Source organism: Ovis aries, chromosome 5, assembly GCF_016772045.2.
Source record: "Ovis aries strain OAR_USU_Benz2616 breed Rambouillet chromosome 5, ARS-UI_Ramb_v3.0, whole genome shotgun sequence".
NCBI lineage: Eukaryota > Metazoa > Chordata > Mammalia > Artiodactyla > Bovidae > Ovis > Ovis aries.
This window is the reverse complement of record NC_056058.1, coordinates 62,843,283-62,863,147: the sequence shown is the minus strand read 5'-3', so window position 1 is coordinate 62,863,147 and position 19,865 is coordinate 62,843,283. Positions and strand designations below refer to the sequence as shown.

The following is a 19,865-nucleotide window of genomic DNA, read 5'->3' as shown; positions in this document are numbered from 1 at the left end:
AAGAATCCAGGTTGCTGGAGAACCCTGTTTGTGGCCTAGTTGGATGTGGAGGTGTCTGGTAAAGGGTGGCATGTTACAAGTCACACAATAGAAACACAAGGTTCATCAGTGTTGAACACTGGGAGGGGTGAGACGAGGCATGGAGAGGGAACACACGGGCAGTGACAGTCAGAGCAAGCTGAGGCCCCCGGGTCAATTTCCAACCTCCGGGCTGAAGATCGCAGGTGGCTGGAATCTCCCAGGCCCACAGGTATCCAAGAAGAGACCTCTTGACGGCTCCCGTGTGGCACTGGAGCCATGTGGCAGACACGGCAGCTTCCTTTCTGAGGCAGGGAGGGGAGAGGGAGTACCGAGGAAGCAAATCTTGGCTACTTACCTCAGGGCGGACCCCTTGGGCGTCGCAATGCCATAGCCTTTCGAATCCAAGTTACCTCCCACCTTCATGGTGTCGCAGGGTTTCCGCTGCTCAATGTACTCATTCATGGTGGACTCTAGAAGGTAGGCGTATTTGCCTTTGGATTTCCTTACTCGGATCATCCCCTCCTCTGTGGTCCGCACAAACACGGATGGCTCTGCTGACTTCATGTACGTCCACATCTTCTCAAACACGGCAATTTTAGACCTCTGGCCAGGGACAGAACAAAGCTGGAATGAAGCATGGGCTGCGCTTGGCATGGAGGTCGGCGCACACACACTAATGAAGAGCTGAATGTGGCTTGATCACACATTCATGAGCGAGATTAGCTCAGGAAGAAACAAATTATGAGTGATTGCAAAATAAGAGGCTCTAATTAGTACCAGTAGGCTCCGAAGTACAAATATCTTGCAAATACAGAATGAATAGGAGAACTCAGAATCTTTTAATTACTGCTAAGTAGTTAGATTCCTCTTAAACATGGGAAGAGTTAAGAAACTGGGGCTCTGTCTAACTCTTAAAGACATCAAAGGACCTATCTATTGTTCAATAAGGTCATATTTACACAGTTCTGAAGAAGTGGAGAGCTGACTACAGCTGGAATCTGAGTTCATCATTAAAAGACAACAATAAAGAATTTTTAGATCATAGGTGCCAAGTTACATTCATCTCGTATTGCAAGACTGTTCTCAGAATGTAATTTGTTGTCCGATAAAGTTAATAACTTGGGACTTGATATGGTCTTCTGCTAACATTTCAAAAGCCTCTATACTCAGCCAAGCTGCTTTCCTCATTTCCTCCTGAACTCATTTTAGACCTTCCTTCCTTTGTGACTTCAACTCGTTTGTTCACTCCCCTGGAGACACTGGTTCTCTCCAGCCACATTCCACTCATCTCACAGGTCAGAACAAGTAGTGTGTATTCTGAGACTATCTTGGCTCCAAGAACAATAGTTCTCAGATTCCAGTGGGCACCAGAATCCTGTATGGAGACTGTAAATATGCAGGAGCCAGGCTCTAAACCTAGAGATTTTGATTCAGCAGGTGTGGGGTGAGGCCTAGAAAAAATCTTTTTCAGAAGCTCCCCATGGGATTCATTTGTATGGCCTCTGTGCCCTTACTTTAGAAGCAATGTTGTGAGGATTGATACTCCTCTAGGACACACAGTCCGGTCACTCACTGGATATCCAGGCTAGACTGTGAAGGATTGAGAGCCATGCACACTTGGGCACAGATCTCAAGTTTGTGGGCACTGCCTGGGGATAGGGGACATCTTTCCTGCTGTGAGTCCTTCACAGAATCTAACCTTTCATCTAGCAGGCTCCTGGTCAGGGTCCATGATCCAGATTGACAAATCAGCATTGTCCCGTGTGATGTTATTCCCAAAAAGCGTCCCTTCACTGACAGGTATTAAATAGATGTATGTTAGGGCTGCTGATGTCCGGCTTTTGAAAATGCTTTGTAAATGGACAAGTGTTAAACATATATGTTCATGTGTGTGTGTGAGTGTGTGTGTGTGTGTGTGTGTGTGTGCTTAGTTGTATCAGACTCTTTGTGACCCCGTGGACTTTAGCCCATCAGGCTCCTCTGTCTGGAATTTCCCAGGCAAGAATATTGGAGTGGATTGCCCTTTCCTCCTCCAGGGCATCTTCCTGACCCAGGGGTTGAATCGATGTCTCTTGCATTGGTAGGTGGATTCTTTACTGCTGAGCACCTGGAAAACCCTAAACACATAAAAGGGACTATATTTTAAAACACTTTATTTTGTATTGGAGTATAGGCAGTTAAATTCTCCAAGCTATGCTTCAGCGATACGTGAACTGTGAACTTCCAGATGTTCAAGCTGGTTTTAGAAAAGGCAGAGGAACCAGAGATCAAATTGCCAACATCTGCTGGATCATCGAAAAAGCAAGAGAGTTCCAGAAAAACATCTATTTCTGCTTTATTGACTATGCCAAAGCCTTTGACTATGTGATCACAATAAACTGTGGAAAATCCTGAAAGAGATGGGAATACCAGACCACCTGACCTGCCTCTTGAAAATCCTGTATGCAGGTCAGGAAGCAATAGTTAGAACTGAACATGGAACAACAGACTGGTTCCAAATAGGAAAAGGAGTACATCAAGGCTGTATGTTGTCACCCTGCTTATTTAATTTCTATGCAGAGTACATCATGAGAAATGCTGGGCTGGAGGAAGCCCAAGCTGGAATCAAGATTGCCAGGAGAAATATCAATAACCTCACATACGCAGATGATTCCACCTTTATGGCAGAAAGTGAAAAAGAACTAAAGAGCCTCTTAATGAAAGTGAAAGAGGAGAGTGAAAAAGTTGCTTAAAGCTCAACATTCAGAAAACGAAGATCATGGCATCTGGTCCCATCACTTCATGGGAAATAGATGGGGAAACAGTGGAAACAGTGTCAGACTTTATTTTTGGGGGCTCCAAAATCACTGCAGATGGTGATTGAGGGCCATGAAATTAAAAGACGCTTACTCCTTGGAAGGAAAGTTATGACCAACCTAGATAGCATATTGAAAAGCAGAGACATTACTTTGTCAACAAAGGTCCATCTAGTCAAAGCTATGGTTTTTCCAGTGGTCATGTATGGATGTGAGAGTTGGACTGTAAAGAAAGCCGAGTGCCAAAGAATTGATGCTTTTGACCTGTGGTGTTGGAGAAGACTCTTGAGAGTCCCTTGGACTGCGAGGAGATCCAACCAGTCCATCCTAAAGGAGATCTGTCCTGGGTATTCACTGGAAGGACTGATGTTGAAGCTGAAACTCCAATACTTTGGCCACTTGATGCGAAGAGCTGACTCATTTGAAAAGACCCTGATGCTGGGAAAGATTGAGGGCAGGAGGAGAAAGGGACGACAGAGGATGAAATGGTTGGATGGCATCACTGATTCAATGGACATGAGTTTGGGTAAACTCCGGGAGTTGGTGATGGACAGGGAGGCCTGGCATGCTGCGGTTCATGGGGTCACAAAGAGTCGGACATGACTGAGAAACTGTACTGAACTGAACTGATAGGCAATTAACAATGATAGTATCAGGTGGACATGAAAGGGACTCAGCCATACAAAGGGGATATATTTTTTAAAGACAGTTACTACTAGAGTCAGGCAACATATCTAATCTAATGATTGATATATAGATTACAGATTTCTTTATACATGTAATATGTCATTATTCCTCATGCACAATATCAGGATTATTTTCTTGATATCAACAGGAGTTGGCAAAATACTGACATACATTTAGCTTGTTGTTTGAACCAGCTGATCTCTAAAGATATTTGGGCCCAGAAAGATTCTAGCCCTCAAGGAAAAATGAATGGAGATAGTGACTGGGAATGGCTAGTGAAGCATTTGGTAGAGGGAGCTGTAAGATAGTCTTTAATCAAGTAAACTAGGTGATTTGTTTCATAAGTGGGCACCAGTGTGCACACTGGCCTGAGGGTGAAGAGCCCTGGGTTCCAGGCTTCTATCTACTGCTAATTTTCCCCATTTGTTCCATGAGGAGTTCAGGTATGGTCACCGTTCAGTTCCTTGCTAACTTGAAATATTTGATTCTTTACATGAAGATTCATCATTCAAGCAACAATGTCCTGGGGAGGGGGAAAAAGAAAGGAGAAAAGGGAGGGAGGATCTCAAATTAGGAAAAGAAATACCCCTGACCAATAATGGGATCTGCAGTATATTCAATATTCTCTTATAGGAAACTGAGAAATAGATAAAATCAGCTGTGCCCAGATTTTCAGATCATCTTCCAGGCCCAGAACCAACAAAACACACAGCAGGGCAATTTGCAAGATGCAATTTGACCTGACAGGATGGTCACAGCAGGGAGCGGGGCTGCAGACAGGCTGAGCTGCAGACTGCTCTGGGCAACAGTATGCGGAAAATTAATATGTCCCCTCTGCCTCACCCCAGTGCCCCCGGCACCAAGGCTGCACTCACAGTCTCTGGGTTTGAACTATCAGGAAAATCTCATCTTCAGGAACACGAAGACAGCGTGGCAGGGAGGATGGGAAAGCAGGCTTGGGGTGTTTGTTCTTGGATCTCTCTATCATCTGCAGCTCCCACGGCCCTTCACACATCTTAATTAACTGTCGATGGAGGACTGAGTGACTCTGGGTTGGGGCTGCCAAGGAGCTCTCGGCTGCCATGGGGACGACAAGCTAGATTTTTCAGAGATTAAAAAAAAAAAAACACAAAAAAAACTGTTCCTAATCAGTTACTAACAAGACTGAAGGTGCCGGTGGGAGCAGGGAGGGAATTGTATATCATACACTCTGCAGTCCTCAAAGCACTTGATACAGACTAGGGTATGTGAGGGGGTCTAATTCAGTGGAAGAGCTTTGAAGTGTCCATGACTATAGAAATGGAGGGTGTTTGGGGGATCTGTATAAAGCTGAGAAATGTGCTCAGAGTCCCTGGCGTACACTCACTTAAGCAGTTGCCTGTAATCTGGTGCTCTATGAAAGGGATATTTTAATGACGGTATTGGTTCCCTTCTGTGGAAGTGCCCCTGGACAAGGGATGTCCCTACCCTGAAGAACTCCTTCGTAGATCCCGCTTCCAGGGTCCCGTAAGCGATTTCCGTCTGCTTTGCTAGGTCCTCGGCACTCTCGATGGGAGACACCATCCTCTCCACCGTCAGGAAGGCGGCCAGGTTGGCTGTGTAGGAGGAGATGATGATCAAGGTGAAGAACCACCAGACGCCGCCCACGATGCGGCCGGACAAGGACCTGCAGGCCAAAGGGAAGAGATGTCAGAAGCACAGATGTCAGTTATAGAAGGCTGTGTGACAGGTGGCGCTGGTAAAAAGCCCACCTGCTAATGCAGGAGACGTAAGAGACGTGGGTTTAACCCCTGGGTTGGGAACATCCCCTGGAGGAGGGAATGGTAACCAACTCCATTATTCTTGCCTGGAGAATCCTTTGGACAGAGGAGCCTGGCGGGCTACAGTCCACAGGGTTGCAAAAATGTCAGACATGACTGAAGTGACTTAGCACGCACACACGTGGGTGGGGCCGAGGGCTAGCCCCAGCTCATTAGCAGAGCTGTCAAGCCCTATTGCACCCTTCTCTTCTGTCAGCAGAGTGTGAGAATCCAAATGTCAGAGCCTCCCGTGCATTTTCGTTCCTTATCGTGGATGAGGACTTGTGGGGTTGCCATTCAGGGGTGAGACAGCTCTGCAGGCACATCTTCACACTCGCTGTCACACATGCACACACATTGAGACACATGTCAACAAAGAGATACGCCAACACTTGCCCATGCAATCACCAACACGTATAAACATCCTGTTAGGTGCAGTTACATATGCGCCAGAAGTATGAACATGCATACATGAAGGCAGGACATTTACACGCATGGTGCACGCTTTCGATCATGTCCAGAGGTATTTTCCGACTGCCTTCTACCCAGTGCCCTCCCGGCTGGCAAAGGCCACCAAAATGATGGATTAGAAGAAAGGGAAGGGAGACCATTTTAGAAAGAAAAGACACCACCAGCATTCTGTCCAGCCACTTCGGGGAATGTCACTTGTTGAGTGCAGGCACAGTTCTCTTACTATGGTGAAAGAGAACTGGACTGAAGTAAAAGACAAAGGATAGTCTAATCTGGATCAAAGTGGCAAATATGACAATCATACATGAGAAATTCATCCTTGAGATTATTGTCCTATTCTCCTCTCTTATTCAGAGAAGGCAATGGCAACCCACTCCAGTACTCTTGCCTGGAAAATCCCATGGACAAAGGAGCCTGGTGGGCTGCAGTCCACAGGGTTGCTGAAGGTCGGACACGACTGAGCGACTTCACTTTCACTTTTCAGTTTCATGCATTGGAGAAGGAAATGGCAACCCACTCCAGTGTTCTTGCCTGGAGAGTCCCAGAGATGGGGGAACCTGGTGGGCTGCTGTCTATGGGGTTGCACAGAGTCAGACACGACTGAAGTGACTTAATGCTAATGCTCCTCTCTTATTCCCAAAGCTGTGAAGAGAAACATGACCAGCCGGGAGTTCTACTGTGACTGTTTGGATTTAGCTAGGAGATTTCAAGTCCAGGGCTTCCCAAAGATATTACCAGTGATGTTGATGTTATATGGGCTGATTTTATGTGGTGGCCAGACGTGGCATCAAGTCAGACTCAATCAGATGGTGACAAAGTTATTCCATTACTCCTTCCATCCTGCTCAGTTTGTTAAGGAAGTGTCATCCTGAAGCCGCTGTACCCTTAATCCCTTTATAACATGTACTCTGACAGCCTCAAGCTCAGGGGTGACAATGCTTAACTAGAACCTCATGCTTAACAACGAGAGTAATCACTAGTCCAAACCACCGAGTTTTACTGATAAAGAAACTCAGGAGTCCCAAGTCACACTGACCCAGGAGCAGCACCCAGGCCTGCTGGCTGGCTTGATTGTTGAGACCTTGTCAACCCTCTCTGTATTATTCCCATGTTCCTGTCTGCTCCACTTTGTTTTGGTTCCTGGGAGATTCCTTTTCACTCTAGGCAGGCAGTGTTCACCCCTAGAAAACCAATAAATACTTATTGCTTGTTCTATGGATGGCACTGTCCTAGATGCTTCAGAGGAAGAGGGAAATAAAAGGAGACTTGTTCAAAGGAGTGAAAGTGCGAGAGGGCAACGAAGCCATGTCCTTTGAAGAACAGCTGCAGAAAGAGGGGTGGCTGTACAGGAAGAAGAGGCTTGGAGAGGTGTGTTCACTGAAGGACTGACATGAGGCTTGTGCCACGTGACCTGATCCAGGCGCATTTGGCAGAAGTTACAGGAAACAGATGCTGTCTGAATAGGAGGAAGATGTTTTTGATGGCGAGTATAGTGCAATGGTGGCTATTCTGGGGGTGAGAGAGAGTTTCCCCATTTCTGAAGATGTTCAAGTGATAAATCATTTATAGAGATATACTTGGTGCCCACCCATGGTTCTCCAGGGTACTAAGTGCTAGGGACACAAAATAAACCAGATAGAGGAAGGGCCAAGCATCACATGGGAGCAGAGACCAACTGCTTCCTCTTACACACCTAGCTCTGACATTGTGTGATTTGAAATCATTAGGAGGTAGGCCAGGATGCATGGATTCTATTGGCCAGTTAAGCAAGATGAGACACACAGAGGCAAATCATTTTCCTAATGCCTGAGGAGTCATATGCAGTTGTACTTCAGATCATACTAGTCTTCTGATGACTGGTCCAGTGTTCTGTTCGCCTACTCTGCTGTGTGTTAAGTCGCTTCAGTTGCGTCTGACTCTTGCAACCCCATGGACTGTAGCCTGCCAAGCTCCTCTGTCCATGGGTTTCTCCAGGCAAGAAACTGGAGTGGGTTGCCATGTTCTCCTCCAAGGGATCTTCTTGACCCAGGGATTGAACCTGCATCTCTTATGTCTCCTGCACTGGGAGGCGGATTCTTTACCACTAGCGCTGTTATAGGTGTGCAGGGTTGTGAGAAGATGCTTCTTTTCCAATTCTGGATGATCACAAGGGCACTTAACTGGATTTCTTGTTTCCATTCAACTCCCCAGCCCCCATCTTCCCATTCCTCTGCCTAATCAGCTTTGCACAAGACAGCCTGCATGATCTTTTGGAAAACATTGATTACATCCTGTTTCTTTGTTGCTTAAAACCCATCAAAGCTCTCTTCTTACACTTGGAATAAAATTCAACTCCTCAGTGGCCCTGTGTGGTCTGGCCCTTGGTTATCTCACCATTGCTGTTACAACATGGATTCTGTAACTCCAGTCACACGGAAATTTGTTTGATCCTTCATACTCAAAAGCCTCTCACCCTTAGTACATGCTGCTCTTTCCCATGATCAATTCATCAACCCTATTCATCCTTCAGACCTCAGCCTAGTCCTCACTCGTTCAGCATTCGAGCTTATGACTTTCAGATCCCCGCGCAACTCACATCACAGTTGATGTCTGACATCTATTTGTGTGAGTGACTGTCAGTTGTACCCCCTCGAGCACGTTCTCTGTGAGAGTAAAGGAACTTATAGCTCTTTTGTGCTGTGTGGAATCTCTAGCACTCAGTACACACTCAGCCTCAATAACAAGTGAATGGCACGGATGCCACCTCTTTTAGAACTGGATGGCTCCCTTCATGTTAGATTCTAGAGCTCAGGAATAACTTTCAGGGTCAGGATAATTCTAACCTGCTTATGTTTCACCATGTCTGGCCCCAAACTGTGTGTTCAGGATGGCCACGTTATGTGAACTGAGAGACCCAGCTAAGGTCCCCCCACGTGGGGCTCATCTGGTGAAGCTCAAAGTCTTTCCAAGAAAGGTCCTGGTCTGTGGGTCCCTTTTCCCTGTTCTTTAATGAATATTTATCAGCTGGGTGTTGAGAGAAGCATACCCTATAGAGGATTCCCCACATCCCCCTACTTGATGAAGATAGCAAAGAAAAATTCTTCTGCTCCACAGCCAGGAGAGTAACTGTCATCATGAAATAGCTGAGGGCTCTTCAAAATGAGACATGATTCCAGTGCTTTGTTTATATTCAGGCTATAATATGGAACTTGAGTGTGAGTGAACCCCCTTTCAGCTCAGAGTTGGCACAGGCAAAGCTGAGCCTCCACGTGAGAAGTCCGTATGTTCCCAGCTCCATCCCAGAGGCAGGGAGCTGGAGTAATTTAATATTAGAAGCTAGGACTGGCAGTGAGAGTCTTTGCTGCTCCACTGACCAGCCCGGTATCCTTGGCAAGCTGCCTACCTGGCTGGGCCTAAGTCTCCTTCCTGTTCAGTGGGTGAGACTAACCCCTATCTCGTGGTGGGAAACCAAAACTTTCAGAACTAGAAAGATTCTTAGTCCATTTTTTTTTTCCTTTAATGGATACAAGCTATTGCAATTCAAATGGTGGAGGGGAAAGTACTCTGAAAAGTGCTGTTGAAACAGAAGACATTATTTTGATGATGATCATGTTTCCCCCAGGGAGTCACAGGGCAAAGAACCACTTTCCTTAGTAGGGATGGAACAACTGTAATCTGAACCCCTTGAAGTTCTGCCCAATCACCTGAATTTTATTAGTCTTGTAACTTGGCATAGCTCTTCACCTGAATTTTATTAGTCTTATAATATGGCATAGCTCTTCGCCAAACTTCTAGGTAATCGAGGAAACACTATGTTCCCCCAGCACTGGCCACGATTTATGTGGCTTGTTGGACTTCTATCTTACTTGAACTTGATTCATAGCCCTGTGAAGCAGACAGGAAGGAATGAATGCCCCTATCTGAGAGATCAAAGAACCACAGGTCAGGGACGTAAAGGGACTTGTCCAGGGTCACGCAGTGAGGCAGAGCTGGGACTAGGACCCAGGATGTTGTATTTCCTGTCCACTCCAGCCACTGCAGAGTTCTCCCTACTTCACCAACTTCTGATCTGTCTGTAGAAGGACATGGACTTCCTCACCCACGATGACTCTATGATGCTGGATCATGGCCAACACTCACCTCTCTTTTTTTTTTTTTTTTTTTTTTTACTTTGGGACTATTTTGATTGATTGAAGTATAGATGATTTACAACATTGTATTAATTTCTGCTATAAAACAAAGTAATTCAATTATGCCCCTATTCATCCCTTTTGTTTATCATAGGATACTGAATATAGTTCTCTATACTATTCAGTAGGACCTTGTTTATCCATCCTATGTATAATAGTTTACATCTGCTAACCCCAATTTCCCACTCCATCCCTTCCCCATCCCCTTCCCTCTTGGCAGCCACATTCCTGTTCTCTATGTCCTTGAGTCTTTTTCTGTTTCATATAGATTCGTGTCCAATTTTAGATACTACATATAAGTGATATCATATGATATTTATCTTCCTCTGCCTGGGTTACTTCACTCATTATTGACAATCTCTAGGTCCATCCATGTTGCTGCAAATGGCATTATTTCATTCTTTTTATGGCTGAGTAGTATTCCATTGCATATATGTACCATCTTCTTTGTCTTTATGGATAAAGAAGATGGACATCGAGGTTGTTTCCCTGTCTTGGCTGTTGTGAATGGTCCTGCTATGAGCATAGGGGTGCATGAATCTTTTGGATTAAATTTTTGTCTGGATATATGCTCAGGAATGTTCACCTCCTGTAATGTTCCCCAGAACCTTTGGAATCCACACAAAGCAGTTTGGCCACCATCCTCTCCACAGAATTAGAAATCTGTTTGCACTGTTTGTTGTTGTTTTTGTTGAATAACAAGTCACTACGAGTTTAGTAACTCACTGATGATTTCCTAGTTCTTTAGGTCAGAAGTCTGAGTGAGGGTGTCTAGACTCTACTCAGTGTCTCGTCCGGCTGAAATCAACATATTGGCTGGGGCTGTGATTCTCATTTGGAGGTTGGGGTTTCTTTCATGCTTACTGGCTGTTTGCAGAATTCATCTCCTCGTGGTTGTGGGAATGAGGCCATCATTTCCTTGCTGGCTATCCACCAGGAGCTGGTCTCAGCTCCTGGAAGCTGCCAGCATCCCTCATCATCTGCCCCCTCCACCTTCAAGCAAGTGAGAGTGTGGCAAATCCCTTAATTCTTCCAATTTTTCTGACTTCTAGCTCTGGAGAAAACGCTCTGCTTTTAAAGGGCTTATCAGATTGGGTGATGGCCATCTGGATAACCTTACAGTCAACTGGCTTGGGACTGTAATTACATTTGTCAAGTCTCTTCACAGGAGTACCTAGGTTTGGGTTTGGATCACCAAGAGACGGGAACTTTTTGAACTGCGTGTATCATACTGATTATTCACTCATTTTACAAGCATTGCTTATATGATAGGTAGTGTTGGGCACAGGGGCCGGGGGAGATAAGAGGGAATACACCACAGTCTCTTCCTTCCAGGAAGAAAATGAGATAGTGGTGGGCAAACATAGGCTTTGGGGTCAGATAACCTTGATTCTCTGTGGAGTGTTGTGTTTGGAGCACAGAGTCGGGAGCATAGAGATCACTCAGTAAAGCCATCATCACTGTGTTGTATAAATATCATAAATAGTAATTATAGCTTTATCTTGATCATGTGACAAGTAAGAAAGCAATACTAAGGGAATGCAGAAGCGCTTGCTAAGCAGAGGTTGGGAAAAGTTACCAGTAGAGGAGAATCTTGTCCTGGGTTTTGAAGTATGAGTTGGAGACTGCCAAGGTGGGAGAAGGGAGGGGGCTAGAGATAAGAAGGAGCTGAGTGGGGTATCACCTTCTCTGTGAACTTCCCTGCCTTTGCCATCAGAGCACTGGGTAGCCCTTTCTGCATCTCTGTTATACCACGATCATTCTGCGCTTAAAATTCTAACCATGCTAGGGTAAGGATTTAAGATGTCACTATGATTATTTAAGATATTTACTCTTTAACATTGATGATGATGGGTTGAACTAAAACAGAGCCGAGAGATAGTGGGAGAAGCAGGCTGACTGGAGAGGTGAAGATGTATAAGGATTTGATGATGCATAGGGGCAGAGGCAGTGAGAGAGAGAAATGCTCAATTGCCAGTCCTTGCCCATCGGGTAAATGCATTCTGACATGGCCTGGGGAGCCAGATGCTGCCCGCTAGATGCTGGTCTCCTCTGGAAAATGACATTTTTTTCCTTTGGTCAATGAAACACTAAGCATGCCATTAAACACAGAACTTGGTGCTAATGAAAGACAGTAAGGATCTGGCTAGACCATCTTTGGGTTCTGATAGTTAGCATTTCCTTCTTGGTCATGGATTTGGATTCACTGCAGGCCTTTAAATGTGTATTTCTAATCTCACAGCTTGGATTTGTCTTTCTAGATGAGGTAGTGGGCAATTTTTTTTTTTTTTTCTATAAAAGGCCAGGTAGTAAATATTTCAGGCTTTGAAGGCCTTATAGTCTCTGCTGTACTCCTCATCCATGCTGGTGTAGTGTGAAAACAGCCACAGAAAATATGCACACACGTGCACATGGCTGGATTCCGTTACAACTTGCATCACAAAAACAGCGGGCTGGATGTAGCCTGTGGCCTGTAGTTCAGTGACTTCTGCCCTCAGTCTTACTCTGAATTGCAGAGATCTTTGATTGACGTGAATACACTATTTTGACATTTTTCAAAAATCATCTATCCAGTTATTAGGCTTCCCAGGTGGCTCAGTGGTAAAGAATTTGCCTGCCACACGAGAGGCTTAGGTTTCGATCCCTGGGTCTGAAGTTCCCCTGGAGTAGGAAATGGCAACCTCCTGGCAGGCGCCGGAGCCTGGCAGGCTACAGTCCATGGAGTCACAAAGTGTTGAACCTGACTGAGTGACTGAGCATGCATGCAGTTATTAGTTCCACTCACAAACACCTAGATAAAGTATTACAGTGATCCATTTGCCAGTTACTTTTGTGCTATCCTCACAGAGAAAGGTGAAGGTGTTGTTTAAGAGAATAAATAGGCTCAGGGGCCAGACAAGACAGGATGGTCCTGCCTTGTTAACTTACTGGTTGTATAATATTGGGCAAGTCATAGATCTCTTTGTGCTTGTTTCTTCATAAAATGGAGTGCATCTTAAAGGTTTTCTTAGTAATGAGAAAGAAAAAGTTACCAGTGAAGCCTGGAGCTCAGGGCCTGGAATGGAGAGAGTGTTTCAGGATGGAGGTGTGCAGATGGTGTTTGGAGCAATGTCCTGGTTGCAGATGGGGCAGCAGGTGCTGTGGCCAGGGGCCTTTAGGAAAGCAGATATATGGGGCCAGTGTAGGGAGTGGAATGGCGTTAAATAGGAATCAGCTTCTGATCTCATCAATCTCTCCCCTGCCCAGGACATCTGTCACAAGGAGTTAGATATGGACATTCTTCTTTATTTCAAAAGCTTTGTCTAAGAGGAGGGAGACAGAAGGGACACCTCCTGTGTGCCTTCATTCAGCTGAGCTCAAGAGGTCACTGAACTCAAGCTCTTTCCCTTGGTCATCTGCTTCAAATGGCTATTTTTAGAAAGTAATGAAAACAGGAACATGAAGGCAAGGACTTGGATGGCCCTCCTCTAAATTACTGAGAGATAAACGTCCATGTTGACTAATTATTCAGCTGAGCTATGTTCAGAGAAAGGCTCACTTGGTATCGGGCCTTGAGGTTCCCAGACTGGGGTAAATAACTGGCCAACTACAACAATTCCACTGATGAGTCCCCTTCATCCAAGATGCTATGCCTGAGTGGCAAAGCATCCCATTTTCACCAGCTGCAAATCACTCAGCACTTCCCTGGTAGAGTGGAAGTGAGTCATGTTAATTGCCCAGCTGCTGGTCACTGTGTTCCAGCCCCGGAGGAGGGGGCAGGTCGGGGCTTGTGTGCTGAGTCCCAGGGTGGGAAACGGGGGGTTGGACAACAAGCTCCAACAAGAGCCTGGTGCTCTTCCAGTAGAATTTGCTGAGCTGTGTTTTGAAGAGGGACGGTCTTATGTTCCTATTATTTTCCATTGAGATAAGCTTCAGGAGTGCAGCGTGGCCATAGTTCACAAAAGAATGCATGTAGATCAATTTGTTCATTTTTAAATATTTACTGATTGTTTGGTTCACTCTCTAAGTTTCAGTCTCTATAACTGAAAATGGAGATCCTGAATTTCATCTCATGAATTGTGAGAATTTGACGAGCAAGTCAAGTTTTGCATCTAGCACAGATTCAGCAGGACTCAAGATGTTCACTTGATGCGTTGATGATGACGACATGGTGATGGAGGTGGTGGTGGTGATGATACGATGGTGATGGAGGTGGTGGTGGTGATGCAATGGTGATGGAGGTGGTGGTGGTGATGATGACGACATGGTGATGGAGGTGGTGGTGGTGGTGATATGATGGTGATGGTGGTGGTGGTGGTGATGATATGATGGTGATGGAGGTGGTGGTGGTGATGATGACGACATGGTGATGGAGGTGGTGGTGGTGGTGATGCGATGGTGATGGAGGTGGTGGTGATGATACAATGGTGATGGAGGTGGTGGTGGTGGTGGTGGTGATTTCTTCTGAAAACATTCTGTTTGGCTTCTAGGCCCCATGCTCTCCTTAGTCTCTGTGTACTTTGAAGGTTGGTCCTGCTTAGTCCCTTTGCTGGCTTTTCCTTTCTTGCTTAATCTTAAATTCCTGTTGTGTCCAGAGGTCAGGCTTCAGCCCTCTTCTCATCCCTGTCTACCATCTTACCACAGATGATCTCCTACAAGCCCATAACTTTCATATGTAGATGCTAACAGCTCCTAAGTATCAATCTCCTGTCCTTCTGAACATGAAGTACTTATTCTTCTCCGTCTTTCTAATTTCAGGAAATGACACCATTGTGCCCCCTACTATTTCAACCGAACACCAGGTGGACAGTTCTGACTTGTCTCTTTCGCTCACCTCCAGTCCATCAAATCCAGTCACCCTCCACAGTCCCTGGTAACATTCAAGATACTATTGAATATACACTAGCACCACATTTCCTTGCTTCTTCTCTTGTTCTTCAACAACCTACATCCACACGATAGCCAGAAGGACCTTTTAAAGCTGTGAATAGGATCATGTTGTTCCCCACCCCACTTAAAATCTGTCACACTTAGAAAATAAAATCCAAATGCCTTGATCAGGTCAACTTCATCTGGCCCTCCTCTAGTCTCATCTGGTGCCATCTTTCCTGCCATGGCTCTGCCCCAGCCTCATTGGCTTTGTTCTAGTTCCTAGAACACACCAAAGTCTTTCCCACATTAAGACATATGCTGTTGTTCCCCCACCTGGAACTCACTTCCCTGAAAGTGTCCCAGTGCCCGGGTTTCTGCTCAGACAACAGCTCCTCACATACGCCCCTCCAAGTACTCTCTCTGCCATCCAGCTCTCTCATCTTACTTTGTTTTCTTTTCTTCATAGCATTTATTAAAGTCTAATGTGTTCTTTAAATAACCATGTATTTATTGATTTGTTTATTCATTATTATCTGTCTCCTGCCACTAAAATGGAAGTTCAGCGAGGGCAGGGGGCTTTGTCATTCACTGCTGTATCCCTGGAACCCTGCAGGGTGCCTAGCACATAGGTGCTCATTGAACACATGCTGAATAAATGAAGGATGGCACGATGTTTACTGAGCACTGACTGCATACCAAGCCTGATGAGGAATACTTCAGAAGTTTCTTCTTAAGAAAATCAATTTAATGGAATGAATGACACACACGAAGCAGTTGTGATACCTGGCCTGGGGAGAACAGCATGGGGTGGGGAACAACACGATCCTACTTTCACTGATTAAGTGCTGTGAAAGTACAGAGGTGCGCAGAGCCATGCCCAGCTGGGAAAATCTGAAGAGGTGGCCAGAAAGGGGGGCCATTTACTGGGGATACACAGGGCAGGCAGGCTTTGGGTGTTCTGAAACAGAAAGAAAGGTATTTTTCTGGAGCAGGAACCGCTTGCACCATGGCGGGGACATGGGACAAGAACATGCCCAAAGCATGTTAATCGCCCAGCAGCAGCAGCCACTGCTCTGAGCACCTACTGTGAGCTGGTTAGTGTATAGAATACTTGACATTCATTCTTCTAATGCCCATCACTCTCTTCAGGCCGCACAAGCATATCCCACCCCCTTTTTGATAAATGAGGAAACTGAGGGTCAGAGAGATGAAATTATTAAGCCCGCAAAGCAAGTGATGGAGCTTATGTGTGAACCTGGGTCCACTGAATTCCAGTGGTATGAGCTCACTGTGCTGAAAGTGGGTCCAGCTTGAACCAGGGCTGCCACCTCTCTCAAGGTTGCCCTTCTCAGGTCCCCAGTACCCCTCATCCATAGTTCCTAGACACAAAGGAATGGGGGCATCACAGTTGTGTTAGAAATGGAACTTCCTCCAACATATACTTTGTGGGGTAAGTTCTTAGAAAAAACCGCTCTCTCTTTATAGCTGGCTGCCTTCTGGACAGCCCATAATACTCAAACATATGTTTTTCCTGTACCCTCCTGAGAGCCCCTACCCTTTGCTGATCCACCAGCTGATTTTACAAGTGAATGGGTGCAGGGAGATTGGGTCTCTGCTTTGGTGGGTCAGGTGAGGGTCTGAATTGTCATCTGTGGCCCAGCATATCTGTCATTCACAGTCCTTAGAGTAGGCAGCAGATTTAAATGTGGGATATTGTGGGGCTTTTTAAAAATAGACCCCAACCCATTAGCAAATGGGAGAGAAAATAACAGTGCGAGCGTCTCTTTTAATTAATGTTTGTTTTGCTCCCGCACAAGGCATGTATTATAAGAAGCTGCTTTACTTAAAATAACCAATTGAAAATCCTCCATTTGTCAGGCATTTTTTCACCCTACCCAGTTCCTGCAGACTCAGACCTTCTCGCCCACGTATCCCCAACCAAGCTGGCAGGGCAGCCCTGGAGGCTGGGAACAGCCTTCTTTCCTCACCCACAACTCTCCCCATCATTTCATCAAGGGAACACTCGGTTCTTAGACATTCCAGACAGTTACAGCATAGGAATTCAGAAGCTGTACAGACCTCCTATTCCATCCCTGCCATTTATTAGTGGTGATTTAAGGCAAGTTATTGCATATTCCTGAGCCTCAGTTTCATCTATCTGTGAAATGGGGATAATAACTGAACCAACCTAAAAGCGTTGTTGTGAGGATGAGCTGTAATGTGCTTCACTGGCCACCTGGACCTGGGGAGGTACCTGGTTCAAACAAATACTACTGTTCTTAAATGAAAGATGCCCTGGCAGGAGATTTTCAGTTGCTGTTAAGTGAAAAAAAGCAGATTATAAAACACTCTGCTGTATGGCCAATTGGAAAGTCAACTTTGGCAGATAAGTGGTCAGGAGTATGTAATCTAAGAAATTACTGAGTCAGCTGGGAGGCTAGATTATGGGCTCTTTTTTTCTCCTTACCTTCTTTCTTCTATTTTTTTGACTTTCTAAATGAATCCCTGTTCAGTTCAGTCGCTCAGTTGTGTCCGACTCTTTGCGACTCCATGAATCGCAGCATGCCAGGCCTCTCTGTCCATCACCATCTCCCGAAGTTCACTCAGACTCACGTCCATCAAGTCAGTGATGCCATCCAGGCATCTCATCCTCGGTCGTCCCCTTCTCCTCCTGCCCCCAATCCCTCCCAGCATCAGAGGCTTTTCCAATGAGTCAACTCTTCATATGAGGCGGCCAAAGTACTGGAGCTTCAGCTTTAGCATCATTCCTTCCAAAGAAATCCCAGGGTTGATCTCCTTCAGAATGGACTGATTGGATCTCCTTGCAGTCCAAGGGACTCTCAAGAGTCTTCTCCAACACCACAGTTCAAAAGCATCAATTCTTTGGCGCTCAGCCTTCTTCACAGTCCAACTCTCACATCCATACATGACCACTGGAAAAACCATAGCCTTGACTAGATGGACTTTAGTTGGCAAAGTAATGTCTCTGCTTTAGAATATGCTATCTAGGTTGGTCATAACTTTTCTTCCAAGGAGTAAGCGTCTTTTAATTTCATGGCTGCACGCACCATCTGCAGTGATTTTGGAGCCCCCCAAAATAAAGTCTGACACTGTTTCCACTGTTTTCCCATCTATTTCCCATGAAGTGATGGGACCAGATGCCATGATCTTCGTTTTCTGAATGTTGAGCTTTAAGCCAACTTTTTCACTCTCCTCTTTCACTTTCATCAAGAGGCTTTTAGTTCCTCTTCACTTTCTGCCATAAGGGTGGTGTCATCTGCATATCTGAGGTTATTGATATTTCTCCCGGCAATCTTGATTCCAGCTTGTGTTTCTTCCAGTCCAACGTTTCTCATGATGTACTCTGCATAGACGTTAAATAAGCAGGGTGACAATATACAGCCTTGATGTACTCCTTTTCCTATTTGGAACCAGTCTGTTGTTCCATGTCCAGTTCTAACTATTGCTTCCTGACCTGCATACAGATTTCTCAAGAGGCAGGTTAGGTGGTCTGGTATTCCCTTCTCTTTCAGAATTTTCCACAGTTGATTGTGATCCACACAGTCAAAGGCTTTGGCATAGTCAATAAAGCAGAAATAGATGTTTTTCTGGAACTCTCTTGCTTTTTCCATGATCCAGCAGATGTTGGCAATTTGATCTCTGGTTCCTCTGCCTTTTCTAAAACCAGCTTGAACATCAGGAAATTCATGGTTCACGTATTGCTGAGGCCTGGCTTGGAGAATTTTGAGCATTACTTAACTAGCGTGTGAGATGAGTGCAGTTGTGCGGTAGTTTGAGCATTCTTTTGCATTGCCTTTCTTTGGAATTGGATACCTATAGGATTTATAATATGTAGAAAAACCTAGAATGTAACAGTTAAATTGAGGACTGTGGCGTCATTCAACCTGGACTCAAATCCCACCTTCCTCTCTCACTGTATGACCTTGGGACGGTGACTTAGTTGCAGCTCACTCATCTGTAAAATGGAGATAATAGCAATACCCCCTCATGTCAGCACTGAATACTGTTGTTATTCTTTCCAGTAATTTGGTGGGTGGCGGGGGGTCACGAAGAGGGACAGAAGGGACTGATGTAGTAGGGAGCTGAGGGATAGTCTCTCTGGGCAGGTGACATTTAAGTTGAGAGCTGAGGATTGGGAATGATCCAGTTGGGTGAAGAATCTGAAGGAACAGCTTTCTAGACAGAGGAGATGGGAAGAGCAAAGGTTCAGAGACAGGAAAGGGCTTCATGTGTTCAAGGTAACTGGCAGCAGAGGATGAGTGTGGAGAGTAAGGAAAGGACTAGATCGAACAAAGCATCTGAAGCCAGGACATGGACTCTGTGTGTGATGATTAACAGTCCAGCTATTATTGTCACCTCCTCCATGAAGTCTGCCTGGTGGCTGCTTTCTCTCCTCACTTCTCATTTCTTTGAACTGTTAGATTTTTCTTGCCAGTACCATTCTTCATGCTGCTCTTTTGCACTGTTAGCACCATGCTAAATTATTAAATAATTTAAGGGCTGTGACTTCTTCATAATTATCTAGAACTCAGAACAGCCTCAATATTTGTTAGTGAATTTGCATGGGGAATTCTATGAGGTCATAAACTGATTTCAAAAATCTTAGGAGCACTCATTTTTGAGAAACATGCATCTCAGATATCCATAATTCTTACATAGTCATAAAATCATGTTTCCTCAGACCTGTGCTCTGCAAAGTGGTTTTCATAGAGCAAATTATTGCCTAAAGTTAAAATAATAAAACTGTGTTTCTTTAAAAATATTACAAAAGACTGATCACAAATTTATACTGAACTGTACAGTAATATATGGATATTATATTAAACTACTAGTGAAAGTGAAGTCGCTCAGTCGTGTCCGACTCTTTGCGACCCCATGGACTGTAGCCTACCAAGTTCCTCTGTCCATGGAATTTTCCAGGCAATAATACTGGAGTGGATTGCCATTTCCTTCTCCAGCGGATCTGCCCAACCCAGGGATTGAACCCAGGTCTCCTGCATGGTAGACTGACGCTTTACTGTCTGAGCCACCAGGGACTACTAAGTTGGTGG

At 45.2% G+C, this 19,865-nt stretch overlaps 1 protein-coding gene across 11 annotated transcripts in view; it reads right to left on the bottom strand.

Moving 5' to 3' along the window:
* Nucleotides 1–19,865, bottom strand: part of GRIA1 (glutamate ionotropic receptor AMPA type subunit 1) — a 353,267-nt gene that overhangs the window by 42,093 nt on the left and 291,309 nt on the right. For all 11 annotated transcript variants that reach the window (XM_042250659.2, XM_060415939.1, XM_060415938.1 and 8 more), the window contains 2 exons: nt 4,971–5,169; nt 377–624 (listed from right to left, as the gene is read on the bottom strand). In XM_042250659.2, coding sequence (XP_042106593.1) covers nt 377–624; nt 4,971–5,169 — 447 coding nt within the window. The remainder of the gene's footprint in view (nt 1–376; nt 625–4,970; nt 5,170–19,865) is intronic.